Source organism: Ovis canadensis, chromosome 3 (assembly GCF_042477335.2).
Source record: "Ovis canadensis isolate MfBH-ARS-UI-01 breed Bighorn chromosome 3, ARS-UI_OviCan_v2, whole genome shotgun sequence".
Classification (NCBI taxonomy): Eukaryota; Metazoa; Chordata; class Mammalia; order Artiodactyla; family Bovidae; genus Ovis; species Ovis canadensis.
Window position 1 is genome coordinate 113564940 of NC_091247.1, and position 14206 is coordinate 113579145.

Genomic DNA, 14206 nt, shown 5'->3' on the forward strand with positions numbered 1-14206 from the left:
ACTACCGGTTGGCACTTCCCTGGTGGTTCAGTGGTTGGAAGACTCTGTGTTCCCACTGCAGGGCACAGACTTGATCCCTGGTTGGGGAACTAAGGTCCTGGATCCTGCTGCTGTGCTGCATGGCAAAAAACCAAAAATCAAAGAAGTGCCAGTGCTTGGGCTTCATCTAGCAGATTAAATCATCCTCTGGAGATGGAGCCCAGGTATCTGTATTTTTCAGAAGTTCTGGTGATTTTAGTGTTCAGAGTTGAGAATGTCTGTGTAACAGCGTACTGCAGAGCTTAGCAAGAAACAGACATAAATACTGCTTGTATATCTTGGCACTGTATGATGGCTTGTAAAGAGCCTTTATTTAGTAATTATTAAAAGTTAAGGACACGTTTTCTTTTTCTCTGTTCTCCCCACTACTTAAAAAATTTTATGATGGCAGTAAGAAATATATTGCACAGTATGGCCCAGTGTGCAAACACATGTACATATTTAACAGGACAAGGAGTTAATGAAGTACATGTAGTCCATTTCTTCCCATTCCATCTCATCTCATCCTCGACTTAACCTCATCCAGTCATGTTTCATAAAAACTGCTTCTTAAGACATTTTCTAATCTTAATGTTTCAGAATTAAAAATTAGGCCATTAAATTTTTGTTTGTTTTTAAAAAACAGTTTTTCAAATAAAATTTTTAATTTTATTATTATAACCTTCATATTTTTAAACTTTTTTTGTGTAATTTACAGAGGAAAAGTTGGGGCAAACCTTAAAAAAATTGACTATTGGGAACTTTTTTAAAGTTTATATTTCTTAGGAAATATACTGCTAAGTCTTTGTTTTTATATTTTAGATCAAATATTTTGAAAATACATCTTTCCAGAACAACAGACTGCCATGATGTTCTGGAAACCTATTCAAGTAAAATGTCATGACCTTCATGTTAATTCTGTTTAAGGCAAATAGAAACTTAATATTTTATTCACTTTTCTGCTGTTGTAGCCAGTTTTCCCATGTCAGTGTGTTGGAGGTATTTTTTACATGTATTTGGTAACATGGTAGGTTCATCAGAACTAATTAGTTTTATTTACCTTTCTCTAAGGAGAAGGAAGGAAATTTTGGGTTAACTCTTGGGTTCTGTTAGTTTTCTTCTGTTACAATTTCTAGTTCTGGCTAGCTTGCGTTGGTAGACCAGATTGCACATTACTTTTCTGTTGACTTGGTACTAAGTTGTTATTCTTTTTAACACACCTTTGAATACCTACTATGTGCTAGTCACTTTTATAAGCACTGGGCATATAGCTGTGAACAGAATTAAGTTCTTGTTTTCAGGAAACTTACACTCTAGTAAAGGGACTTCTAGAATTGACTTGTTTCTTTCATCGTTTATCAGAACTTCAAGTGAGAAAATGTGTGAGGCATTTTCTGTTGTATTTAGTATGTAATGTGTTTCTCTTCCATTAACAAGAGAAAATCTGTATGAAATTTTTACTTTGGGAGTGTGCAGAAACTTCTGATAGTTCGTATAGTCTGCATATATTATTTAATATTCTTCATATGATATTCTTGCATTACTTTGGATTAAATACTTTTTCTGTAATTTAAGAACTTAATTTAAAAATTGTATCTAGTTTCTCACTGTTGTTTTGCTTTGAAAATACCTTTGTCTTTGTCGATAATCTAGTAGTATGAGTCCTTTATAGGTAGTCCAGACACATTCATGTGTAGGTGACGCGTGTTGGAATTCTAGAATTGTTCTCACTTTGCTGTTCTTCTGTGATGATGTTATGAGCACTGTAATGTAAATTCCAGTGAAACATGATGTGTAGTCAAGTGGGCACATAGTACTAAATCTGTTATCAGCCTTGGATATGAGTTCACCATCTGAACAGGAAGTCAGCAGGTCACTGCATAGATAAGTTACAAAGCCTTTCTGGACTTTCTTTCACTGATACTTGTTAAAGGTATCACTTGATCACATGTCCGTGAAAGAGTGATGGTGTCTGCATTCCCTGCAAGTAGAGGTTTCTGTAAGGTATAGATGCCTCTGTGTCAGTTTAGGAGATCTTGATGGAGGTGACGGAGCTGTAATGTTCCTGACTGTAAAAGAAGGCGACATACATTCAGGTCAGTACCGACTGATCTACCCTTTGATTAATTTAAGTTCTGTAAGCAGATATTATCTATGTGGTTTATCTTTGTGGAATTGATAGTGTTGGGACAGAATTAGTGACAATTTTCAGTAACAGGATAGTATGACACTTCTTTGAAATTACATTCAAGAAAGGGTTTTTTAAGATTTCAGAAGCTTTCCTGCTTAAGATCTGAGTTAAAATGTTAAAATGACATTTTTAGATAAGAAATTCATTATAAGTATTGGATAGCATTTTTTCCTTTGTTCTTTACATTTTATTTAAATAGATAATCTTTAAATCGCTTCTTATTGATTATGATAATTATTCACAAACCTAGGATTTTAAGACTCTCTAAAGAGCCCAAATACTAGGAAATGCTTTATTTTAGATAGCTATAGTTTGATTTGAACTGAGGTCTTAATTTAGTAAAAGGTTGATTTTAGCAGTGATATTGAATGTATTCATTCTTTTTGAAGCATTCACGACTTGATTACCTTTCCATCTTCAATTTCCCACTGTTCTTCGGGTTCTGCAAATGGTAGTCTGTGGGTTCGCTCCAGTGCTACTTTTCATATTGGCATGCTTTCACCTTCACTCAGTGTACTCTGCTGAAAGTAATTGCAAAGGGACGTGAGGAATAAAGGTTGGTTTCTGTTTGAAATGCACTGTTGAAGTGCATCATTTGATTTGTTTTTGAGGGAAGTGGGGAGGATGAATATTTATTATTTGCTATATGCTTGACACCGTAGTAGTTAGTTGACAAGTAGTATCTTTTTAATTCTTAGAGTAACACTTGGAGGTAAGTATAATTATCTCCATTATACAGATGAAGAAACTAAGGCTCAGAGAGATTCAATTATTTGCCCCAAATCATTCAGTTAGTAAGATGGTGGTGTTGCAGTTTGAATCCAGCCTACCTGCTTCTAAAGCCACTATCATTTTGGGGCAAAGCTGATATTTTAAATAAGGATAGCATTTTTTTCAAATTTGTATGCAGTAAGATAACTCTTTTAAAGGCTGTTCTTTAAAGAAAATGTTTGTTGCCATTTCTAATACAGGTGGAAGCCATGGTAATAGGAATGCTGCAGTCGTTCCCTAGGTTCAGCAGATTTCTGTTAGGCAGTTGTGAAGAGTGCTGTCAGTACCTTTTAAAAAGGTGAACAAAAATATTTTGCCCCACTTTCTTGTTTTTAAGATGCTCCAAGTCATAGAAATGGGAAAAGCAAATGGTCATTCCTGTTCAGTTTGACAGACCTGAAATCAATCAAGCAAAACAAAGAGGGTATGGGCTGGTCATATTTGGTATTCTGTCTAAAGGATGACGTCGTTCTCCCTGCTCTGCACTTTCATCAAGGAGACAGCAGACTACTCATTGACTCTCTTGAAAAATATGTGGCATTATGTGAGTAAGTATCAAATTATTTTCTGCTTACTGAAACTGGATTGTTGTGTTGGTCCCAAGGCAAACTATTTTCACTTGTTGGATATCAGTGACCCATGTGCATATTAGGGGACAAGCAGCTTTGTTCTTTCTGGAATGCTGACTATTTTGGATGAATCAATAACATTTTGCCAGTTTAGTAATTTGGGTCTGCAGGGTATCACCTTATTACTGCTTTAAAGAAAAAAATGGTCCAGTAGTTTTAATACACATTTAAATGAATGATGATACATCAATAGTTAATGGGTTATATATTTACCAATTTTACCTTTTACGTAGTTTCTCTTTAATAGTTTCGTTTGTAATGTTATAGATTTAAGTCAGGCAAATTTAAGGCCTTTATAAAATTATTCTAAATGTGAAAGTTAGGGTGTTCTCACTTTCCAGAGATCTTGTGTCTTAAATTTATTTATGTAGGTGTGTTTGTGCACACATAGTTTTTCTCGCTTTCACTCTCCACAAATACATTTTTGATATCTACTATGTTCTGAGCACTGTGCTGGCTGTTTGATATTTAGAAGTGAACAAAATAGGCATGTTCTGGATATCTGTGAGTTTATGGTCTGTAGAAGGTGGCTGATCAGTAAATAGCAGTAAAACTCAAGAGCTAAGATGGAGGAAGTACAAGGAAGGGAGGAATGGTACTTCAGATGGGGAGTTGGGTAGGTATCAGGGAAGGCTTTGTGGAGGAGGTAATGTTGAGGTTGAAACCTGACAAGTGAGTGAACATTAGCACGAAAGGGAAGGAGATGCTTAGAGCAGAGGGAAGAGCATACAGCTTGCTGTAACCATGGAGCAGGGCAGGTCAGGATCACAGGTCTGCACAGTGGGGGAAGGGAGGACACCAGATTGAAAGGTGAGGTCAGAGAGCTGAGTGAAGGCCATAGAGTGGAGGGTGCTGTCAGTCACGGTAGCAGGTTGTTCCTGTCATCTGGAGGAGTGAATGGTGGCATGAACTAGGAGAGCGACAGGAGAGCAGTGTTGGAGGAATATTAAGTGCTAGAGTTTGCTATTGATTGGATATGCGGAGGTGAAAGAAGGGAGAAGTTGAGATTTTTAGTTTGGGAAGCTGTAAGGATGATTATTAACTTTATTAATATTAATGCTCTCACTTTAATGAGAAACATCATGCCTAAATGTAGATTATATAAAGCTAGGAGTGATCCAGAAGCTGAGAGATACTGTTTTTGGCGTGGAGTTCGCCCTTGCATGTTGACCACCTCTGGCTGGCACTGGGCATGCTGATGAGTACCTGTAACCATGAGAAAGTCAAATCTGGTTGGTGGAATGTGGTCTTGGATCTTGGAACTGAGAAACTGTGAATAGGCTACCACACATGAGGTTAAGTGGATTTCAGAAGGAGCATGGTCATAACTAGGGCAGAAGGCTTGGCTCTTTGGGGGTTTTAGCATCATAGCAAGCTCCTTTTGCTCACTCTCGGGATGTAACTGTTAAGAGTGAGGTGAGCTGAGACTGTTGGTTGATGCATACTCCCTACAGTGAAGTGGTAGTCCCTCCCTATCCTAGTAAGATCGTATTTTGGAGAACTAGGCTTAGTTTTAAACACTGCATTTAAATATATTAGACTAACTCTACTACATGGAAAAGATGACTAGTATAATGAGAGGGATCAAAATGATATCATGAAAAACACTAGAAGTATGTGGGGATTTAACTTAAAGAAGAAGAGTTTAATGCTGTACCATTAAATAAAACCCAGGCTTCTTACTGTGCTCAGTGACCTGCCCTATCTTTGCTCTGTTTATTTCTTAAACCTCATTTCATGCTATTCTCTTCTATATTCTAGTCACATGGTTTTCTCTCAGTTCCTGAAATGCCTTAAACTCTTTCTTGTCTTAAGTCCTTTATGTATGTGTTTCTTTTGCTTAGATTCTTCTTCTCTCTTTCTTATCTCTGAGGTCTCAGTTTAATGTCAGTTCTTCAGAGGAGCTTTTTTGGATCTTAGTCTCCTGTTTAATGTAGGTTCCCACTCCCATGCCTTTTTGCTTCCTCATTCCTTTGTTTGCTTCCTTCGTGGCTCTTAACAGAATGAAATAATTTTGTCTGATTACTTCTGTTATATTCTACTCTAGATATAAGCCCTTAAAGGGAGGGATTATGTCTATCTTGTTTACATTTTCTCCTGAGTTCCTAACCAGAGTGTCTGGCATGTAGTATTTGTGCAGTAAATCTTAGTTGCATGAATAAATGGCATGGTACTTACCAGTTCTACAAATAATTTTGAAAGCATTGTTAAATAAACTGGACTCCAAAGATAAATAGATAAATTAGAAGGGAGCAGCTCCAGAAATAGAAATTAGAAGAAAATAGCTCAAGAGATTGAGTTTTCTGTCCTGGATGAGTTCAAGGATAGACTCAACAATCACTTAAGTGCTTAAAAGAGAATGCTGCTGCTAAGTCACTTCAGTAGTGTCCAACTCTTCGCAACCTCATGGACTGCAGCCTACCAGGCTCCTCTGTCCATGGGATTTTCCAGGCAAGAGTACTGGAGCGGGGTGCCATTGCTTTCTCCGTAAAAGAGAATATGTACCTTAAATATGTGTTCTTGATGTTTTAATGAAGGTGGTAAGTGAAACTATGTTTCCTTCTCTGTATTTGTAAACAAGAGAGAAGTGAATATAAGAATCAGACAGACGGTGATAAAAATATCATTATTGGTGAGGTTTGGATATGTAGCCTCATAATAATTCAGCCCAAATCATTGTTGAATTCATCCAGCTACCACTTTTGGGCAATCACAATTCTCCCTAGTGAGGGCAGACCACTTACGACATGAATGAGAGCAGGCTAGAAGCCACCTTCTCCCTCGGCAGGTGGATCCAAGAAGGAGAGAGAGCCTGGAAGGGGCTGTGCCGCACGTGTGCCTTCCTCTTTTCTGGCCTCAGCAGTCAGATATGTCTTGGATGTGTGTGCATCCACCTGGAAACAAGAAGCCATGGGAATGGTGTTCCCCTCTTTTTTTCATTCAAGAGGTTTTGTTTTGTTGCTTTTTTTTTACTGAGGACCCACCATGTCCTAGACATCATACTAAGTGGCGGAAAGGAGCACTTAGTCAAAGGAGATATGGTCTCTGTCTTCATGGAGTTTGTACTATTTGCAAGAAAGACAAACATTGCTTATACAAATAAATGTAAAGTTTCAGCTGTTAAAGTGCTATGAATTAGAAATTTAGCACAATGAAATATAGCGTATAATAGGATAATATATAAGTTTGTGTGTGTGTTACTAGTAATCAAAGCTCTGAGAAAGAATGAGATTAACTAAGGAGAGGATAAAGTGGGACAGCATGTGAGCTTAAGTGATTAATTATAGCCTTTAATGAGCTGGTCAAAGGGAAGACCCTAGCAGAGGAGTCTGACTCCCTATGCTTTGTTTTCTCTCTTCCCACCAGGGTTTATCACATTTGTGGTCAACCAGGGATGTGACTTTCTAGGGGAGGAGCTAGCAGTGTAAAGCGAGTCCTTTAAAAGCTACATCCCTAATACCAGCCACTTCTCTATTGTGTATTCTCCTCTGACACTGGTGGCCAGTTTATTCTTTGCCCCTGAATAGCCTGAAATGTACATCAAAAATTTTATCCCCAAGGGCCCTCTGTACCCCAGGCAGAAAATAAGCGCCCCCTAATCTCTTTCCCATCATAAATTGTGCCCAATTACATTGTGTCATGTAGGTTACCAGAGATTGTATGCCGAGTCTAGGTGGCAGGATATTAGAAATTCCAGATAAGCAGTCACCAGTATAAAAATAAGTCACGAATTTGTATAAGCTATCTCCTATTGTCAGATTCTTAGGGAGATACTAAAGGTTCTTGTTTTTTATGTTCATAACTTAGGATCCAAATAAATGGAATTTCCAACTAAGTCCAGAGAAATGAAAATTCCCAACTATCCCCCATTTCTTGCTGTATTAGGCTTCATTTCCTGTCTCTGGAGCAGGTACCCTAAGCAGAATGGTGTTTTCAGAGTCGTGTTCCTATGGTCACAAGTTGTAGAGACCAGAAGAAGGAGAGGAGGCCAGGAAAAGCCTGGTTCAGCAGCTTTACTGAGATCCTGGCCGCTGCGCTCCCAGGTCACCCTTGTTGTCTTCTGGGTTCAGAACATCAGTAGAGGTAGACTCAGACTGCGTTACCTTCTTTCTCTGGTTAACCTCCGTTAAGGAATGTGGCTTATATCTTTGGCCGTGATGTCTTCCTAATACTCCCTGTAATGAGTTAACGCCCTTAACCATACACGTGAAAGGAAATTGCAAATTTGCTAGTGAGATAAAGGCTGGGGCAGCTAAGCCCATTTCCTTCTTTCAGTTTATCAAGTGGATCAGTCAGCACAAAATAGGCCAGCTTCTTGAGACTTAACTAGCTTCTCAACTAGTTTTCTTTACTGGGATAAACAAATTGTCTTACCCATTGATGTTCTTTACTGTTTGGCTTATCAGCATTTAAAACATCCTATTTAGTGGGATCAAAGAATGAGCCACAGAAACATTTTTGTTATTTTTCTGGAACCAAGTTGGTTGCTAGGATGTCAGTGAAGGTTATTGGTTCTGTTAAAACTATTTTATATATTGGGCCATTTAAAAATTAATACGTAAATATCCAAGCAGTGAAATATTTCCTTAAAAAGCCATATTGGTTGTATCATAACACCAGCCATATACGAGGTTAGGTTCTTGACCCTTACATATTCTCTTTGTGAGGTACATTGATGTGTGTGTGTGTGTGTATTCATACCTACATATGTACACATTTGTTTAGTTGCTGTTGTGTCTGACTCTTGTGACCCCATGGACTGTAGCCCACCAGGCTCCTCTGCCCATGGGATTTCTCAGGGAAGAATACTGGAGTGGGGTGCCATTTCCTTCTCCAGGGATCTTCCTCACCCAAGGATTGAACTGAGCCTTCTGCATTCGCAGGCATATTCTTTACCACTGAGCCCTCAGAGAAGCCTATATATTAATTATATAAATAGGATTAAACTATACTGTTTTGCTGTAAATATTCTGTACCTTTTTATTAACCTTTTCTGCTTTGTTATTTATATATTATTATTTATTTAGCTTTCCATATTGATCTCAGTAGCAAGACTGTTTCATCTCAGTGTGCAAACATTCTTCAGCTGTTGTAATTTCTGAATTCTGAAGTCTTTGAGAGAGGCTCAGTCCAAAATACTTCTGAATTTTCAGTAATTATACATCTATAGTTGTGATGTTAGACAGTGGTTTTCTTTAAGCCCTTTAGTAGGATCTTATAGAATTGCTGATGTTAGCATCATTAAAAGTTCTATCTTACTGCTGCAGTGAGGTTTTGAAAGTCTTGAATAATGTTGTTATGAGTGAGCAACTTCCAAGAATCTATAATACCCCAGAATTTGTAAATATAATAATTAATCTCCCCAGATTCAGTCAATATGGTAATCTGGCAGGTGGAAATGTGACAGTATTTTGGAATGCCAGGCCTCCTTCTGGTGAGCTCTGCAGTTGCTTAACAGCATATCACCTGTCCTCTTACTGATGTGCTTGAAAAAAATGCTTTGTTGATTTCTTTAGGGGCAAACAAGTATAATGTGACTTCCTCTAGCCCCTCACCACAGAACATTAGTTATTAAAAAAATAAAAGAAATTCTTCCTTTTATAAAAGTATCTGTGGTTGGTTGTTGGTTGAGCAGTCATTTCTTCTTCGCATCTCCGGTCTTGTGACCATAGTTTTATATCTGGAGCCAAATAGTTGGCTGGGCACAGATAACTGAAGGTTGCGTATGTATTCCCCTTCAACATGCATAGGCCAGTGTTTTGACTTTCATGATCACTTATTTGTAGTTAAAGAAAAAAGTTGATTTAAACTATTTTTAGAGACAAATAACCATAGTGCCAGCACCATTGTGTTAGGAAAAAATACGTTCCTGTATTAATTATTTTCTTTTTCTGATGCTACATTTACAAGTTGACCTATCACTTAGAAATGCCTTGTGAGAATCCATAGGTCTTCATGTTAAGCATAAACCACCCCTCAGGAGATATTCAGAAAAGTGATTAATGAAAATCTAACATTTAAAAGTGATTTTTTCCCCTACTTCAAATAACCTTAACTCTTTTAAAAAGCCAAGGGGCTTATTAAGCTGTTATTGTCTCTGAGGACTGAGTTCTGACTAAGAGTAAAATCTGTTTTGGATTTCATGTCCCCCCATCATTGCTGTTGCATCCTCTTACGTAAGAATTGAGAAGAGATAACTGATACTGAAGTTCTTATCTCAAGTTTTTATAATAAACTAGAAGTAGATAGCAGCAAAACAATGCATTTAATTTTTGGTTTTAAACACAAAAGTTGTGGATTTATTACAGCTGGCTTACTAACTTATGAAACTTTTGAATAGAAAAAAGACTGGCTAATTCATTTGTTTACTTTAAATTAGGTCTCTTTGTGGAAAGCATTTTGTTTATTCTGTAGTTACTAGGAAATGTGAAGAAAAACTTGTGTCCAGAGGTTAATGAGCAAGAACTAAAAATACACTGTTAGGTGAACTGTACACTAATCCATGTGTGTTATGATAATGATTTGCATAATTAATGATCTTTAACAGATAATCTTTTGTATCTTGTATTTTTAATATCTTATATTGAAATACTCCCAAGCTGTGAAGTGTCCATTTCAAAATATGACGTTTTCCTGTAGTGTACATATTACGTATACCAATGAATCCTGAAGTGTGCTTCAACTTTCTTTATAAGAGAAAATATATTCTTATAATAAGGGAAGATATATTTGTAAGGATTTTCTACTATATTCTAAACAAGAGTTTGGGTTTGGATTTATTATAATTTAGTTCTCTTGGAATAAAATAAAATAGCAATACACTTCATCCTTTTTTATTTGTTAATCTAGTAGTTTCATGTAGTTTTGGAACTCACGTAAGATAGTTACTAAATACTTGCTAATATTGTATTGATGGGAAACTGTCCTGGAACTGGACATTTAAGGTTTTGTTGTTGTTGTTAAGGAAAAGTAACTTTGCATTAGTAATTATTCAGGTATCACTGATACAGTGTGCTACTGTTTTCTACAAAGCTCTTTATTTTTTTATTACAGATCTCCACAGGACAAAAGAATACTTCTTGTGAATTGTCAGAATAAGAGTCTTTCACAATCTTTTGAAAATCTTCTTGATGAACCAGCATATGGTATAATACAGGTATGTTTCTTAAGTCTCAGTTCGGTTCAGTTCACTCACTCAGACTCTTTGCGACCCCATGAATCGTAGCACGCCAGACCTCCCTTTCCATCACCAACTCCCGGAGTTTACCCAAACTCATATCTACCAAGTCGGTGGTGGCATCCAGCCATCTCATCCTCTGTCTATTTTGTATTAATCTGTTAGTCTGACCCCATTATTTTATATACATGATACCTCTTACTTTCTTAAAGATTATACAGAATGAGGCACATGTCTGTCTGTGTGTAAACTTTATGGAACTATTCTCTGTAATTTTATAGAGATAGTATGTATCATACTATAGAGATAGTATGTATCATCTGGTTTGAGTTTTTATTTTCCATTTAAATAGGTTCATTTGAGGTCAGGTTAGTCTAATTCCTCTTCAAGTATTTGAGTATATCCTTGAATTTGGCTAAAAAGCACAGGCAGAACTAAAGATAATTTTTCACTCAGATTTCTATGTAAACTTAATGGCATTTTTGTTGACTCATTTGTTTATTCACTCATTCATTCAGGAAATGTTTGAGTGCTTACTTTGTCCTAGATGTTCTGTTCTTGGTTCTGACGATAAAGTGGGGATTTTTTAGGAAGGAGGACAGGAGAGCTCTTGAATGCTAATTAAAATAAAAACTGAGGGAACAGTTTTTCTTATTATGAAAAATAATCATTTTGAAGATAGACCTTTAAGAAGTAGCTGTTTTTGCTAAATATGAATAAGCAGCAGTTTGGGATTTAGAAATAACTTTAGCAGTAGAAAAACGTTTTTTTACCGTTTTCTAGGACAGCACTGTCCAGAACAAATTACTGTTACTGGCATGAGTTACCTGTATATAAATTATGTCAGCGAATATTTAAATATTGTGAGTGTTTAAACTTAGCTGTCAGATATTTTGTATTACATTAGTGTGGTAGTGCGCACTTCAAGAAGTATTTTTTTTTTTTTGTGAAGGCAGGACTGATAGACAGAAGAAAGCTGTTGTGGGCCATTCATCAGTGGAAAGTAAGCACTGCATATATTTCTGGTGTATGCAGATTGAATGAAGCCTGCAAATCATTTGTTTATCTGCAATTCAATCAGTAGCGTTAGCTTGTCATTTAATACACTATTTTAACCAAATGAAAAAATTGGCTTAGAAAATTTAAATTTTTCTTCCCAGAAAGAAATAAAATTTTAAAATAATCTTAGAATACTGTTTTAGTTCTGATTTCCCTCCCTCTTTTAAAAAACTTGGCCCTTATGCTAATCTTATCATGAGGTATTTTTATTGTTTATTTGAATTAATTGTGCCAATATTTTTCTTCTTACTACATAGAAAATTAAAAAGGATCCTTATACAGCAACTATGGTAGGATTTTCCAAAGTCACAAACTACATTTTTGATAGTTTAAGAGGCAGTGATCCTTCCGTACATCAGCGACCACCTTCAGAGATGGCAGATTTTCTTAGTGATGCTATTCCAGGTTTAAAGATAAATCAACAAGAAGAACCAGGATTTGAAGTCATCACAAAGGTGAGTGGAGTTTATGTTAATATAGTTCTTGTAGTTTAGCAGGAGAAATGCTTTTTAACGGTACAGAAATGCATTTCTATAGAAATATAGAAATTAAATGATAAATAGAAACTCAGTTTTGGTCATACCTGGCTTCTCTCTCACAGTCCTTTCTTATAACTTTTTGCTAACAGATAAAAATTCAGGCTTGTCCTGCCACCAGATTCTTGGTTGTTTCTTCACCAGCTATACTGCTTTCCTTTTCTATTCATCAGTGTTGGATCTCTTTTCTTTGATTACTTTTTGATAATAATGAATAGGTCGTTCTTTTCATTGAGTGCATAGTGAAGTCGCTCAGTTGTGTCTGACTCTCTGTGACCCCGTGGACTGTAGCCTACCGGCTCCTTCATCCATGGGATTTTCCAAGCAGGAATACTGGAGTGGGTTGCCATTTCCTTCTCCAGGAGATCTTCCCAACGTAGGGATTGAACCCAGGTCTCCTGTGTTGTAGGCAGACGCTGTACCATCTGAGCCACCAGGGAAGTCCACTGAGTGCATAGGAGTGAGTAAATAGTAAGCCTTGCGTGTTGCCCATAGTTCTGTTCCAGAGTTTTGTTTCCCAGGTACTCTCCACAGGCAGCTAATCAGGACACTGCTCTTGGGCTTTCATTCTTACGTGAATATTTTCGTTTTAAGTAAGATGAATTTTGGCTTTGAGTTATGTCAGATCTTTACGTTTGCTCAACAAGACTTCTGAATTTGTTACAATTCTAGGCTCCACACAGAACATTATGAAATATCGAAATTATAGTACTTAATGGAGAAGGAAATGGCAACCCACTCCAGTACTCTTGTGGGGAGAATCTCATGGACAGAGGAGCCTGGTGGGCTACAATCTATGGGGTTGCAAAGACTTGGATACAACTCAGCAACTAACACACCCACACTCTTAAAAAACTTATCTTACAAATGGCATTTAAAAATTACCAACATTGTAAGAATTAAAGATTTTAAAATTAAAAAATAAAAAAAAATAAAAAAAAATTACCAACATTAATTGAATAAAAAACTGTATAAAATGCAATGTGAAGCTAATGAATCATGAATCAATTCTGAGAGCTACCAATTTTAGTTTGGAAGAAACTTTAATTTTAGAATATGAATGGAATAGTACTCTCTTTTTTAAATAATATAGCATACCATTTAGTTTGAAGGGTTTGTTTAGAATTTATATGTTGAATGTTCTATACTTAGGTAATTGAAACCCAAAGCAGCAAATGTTTTCCTGTTTCTGAATTTATCACTCAGTTATTTGTGTGTTTAGTAGGAGGGAAAAATGTATGTAGTGTTATTGCAGTTTCTAAACTAAAGATTGGAAACTAAGGGAAAATATTAGAAATGTTAGAACTTATGGGTGAGTAATAGTACTTTAGTTTTAGTTGCTATATACTTTGATTTTATTTCACTTGCTAAAGGTGTACTTTTTGCTTATCTTATTTTAGATTGATTTGGGTGAAAGACCTGTTGTTCAAAGGAGAGAGCCAGTATCATTGGAAGAATGGACTAAGAACGTTGATTCTGAAGGAAGAATTTTAAATGTAGATAACATGAAGCAGATGATATTTAGAGGGGTAATTACTTTAGTATTTTAAATTGTTGGTATTTGAGTTTTCTTTTTTCTTTGAAATGTTGGAGAGATGAACTCCATTTTGATGAATGATATCTTCAAATCCCTGTAGGACAGAGTGAGGTGCTTGTGATGTCCTTGGGGGCTGGGTTGGAGGGCTATACTGTTAAGCCTGTGGAAAGGCACTCTTTCTTACTTGGAAGCTCTGTGGTGATATGAAGGAGGTGGTGTGTTTCTCTGTGGTAGCTGCCTTTTCCAGTAAGGTTTGGGTTTAGGAAGTCTAATCTGTTCTGCTGTCAG

General features: G+C 36.5%; 1 protein-coding gene across 2 annotated transcripts in view; it reads left to right on the top strand.

Moving 5' to 3' along the window:
* The window catches only part of TBC1D15 (TBC1 domain family member 15), a 72667-nt gene that overhangs the window by 24828 nt on the left and 33633 nt on the right, over positions 1–14206 (top strand). The window contains exons 5-9 of one of the 2 annotated variants that reach the window (XM_069584014.1): positions 3318–3528; positions 10663–10765; positions 11739–11789; positions 12103–12300; positions 13782–13910. In XM_069584014.1, coding sequence (XP_069440115.1) covers positions 3318–3528; positions 10663–10765; positions 11739–11789; positions 12103–12300; positions 13782–13910 — 692 coding nt within the window. The remainder of the gene's footprint in view (positions 1–3317; positions 3529–10662; positions 10766–11738; positions 11790–12102; positions 12301–13781; positions 13911–14206) is intronic. The other variant, XM_069584015.1, reaches the window with a different exon arrangement.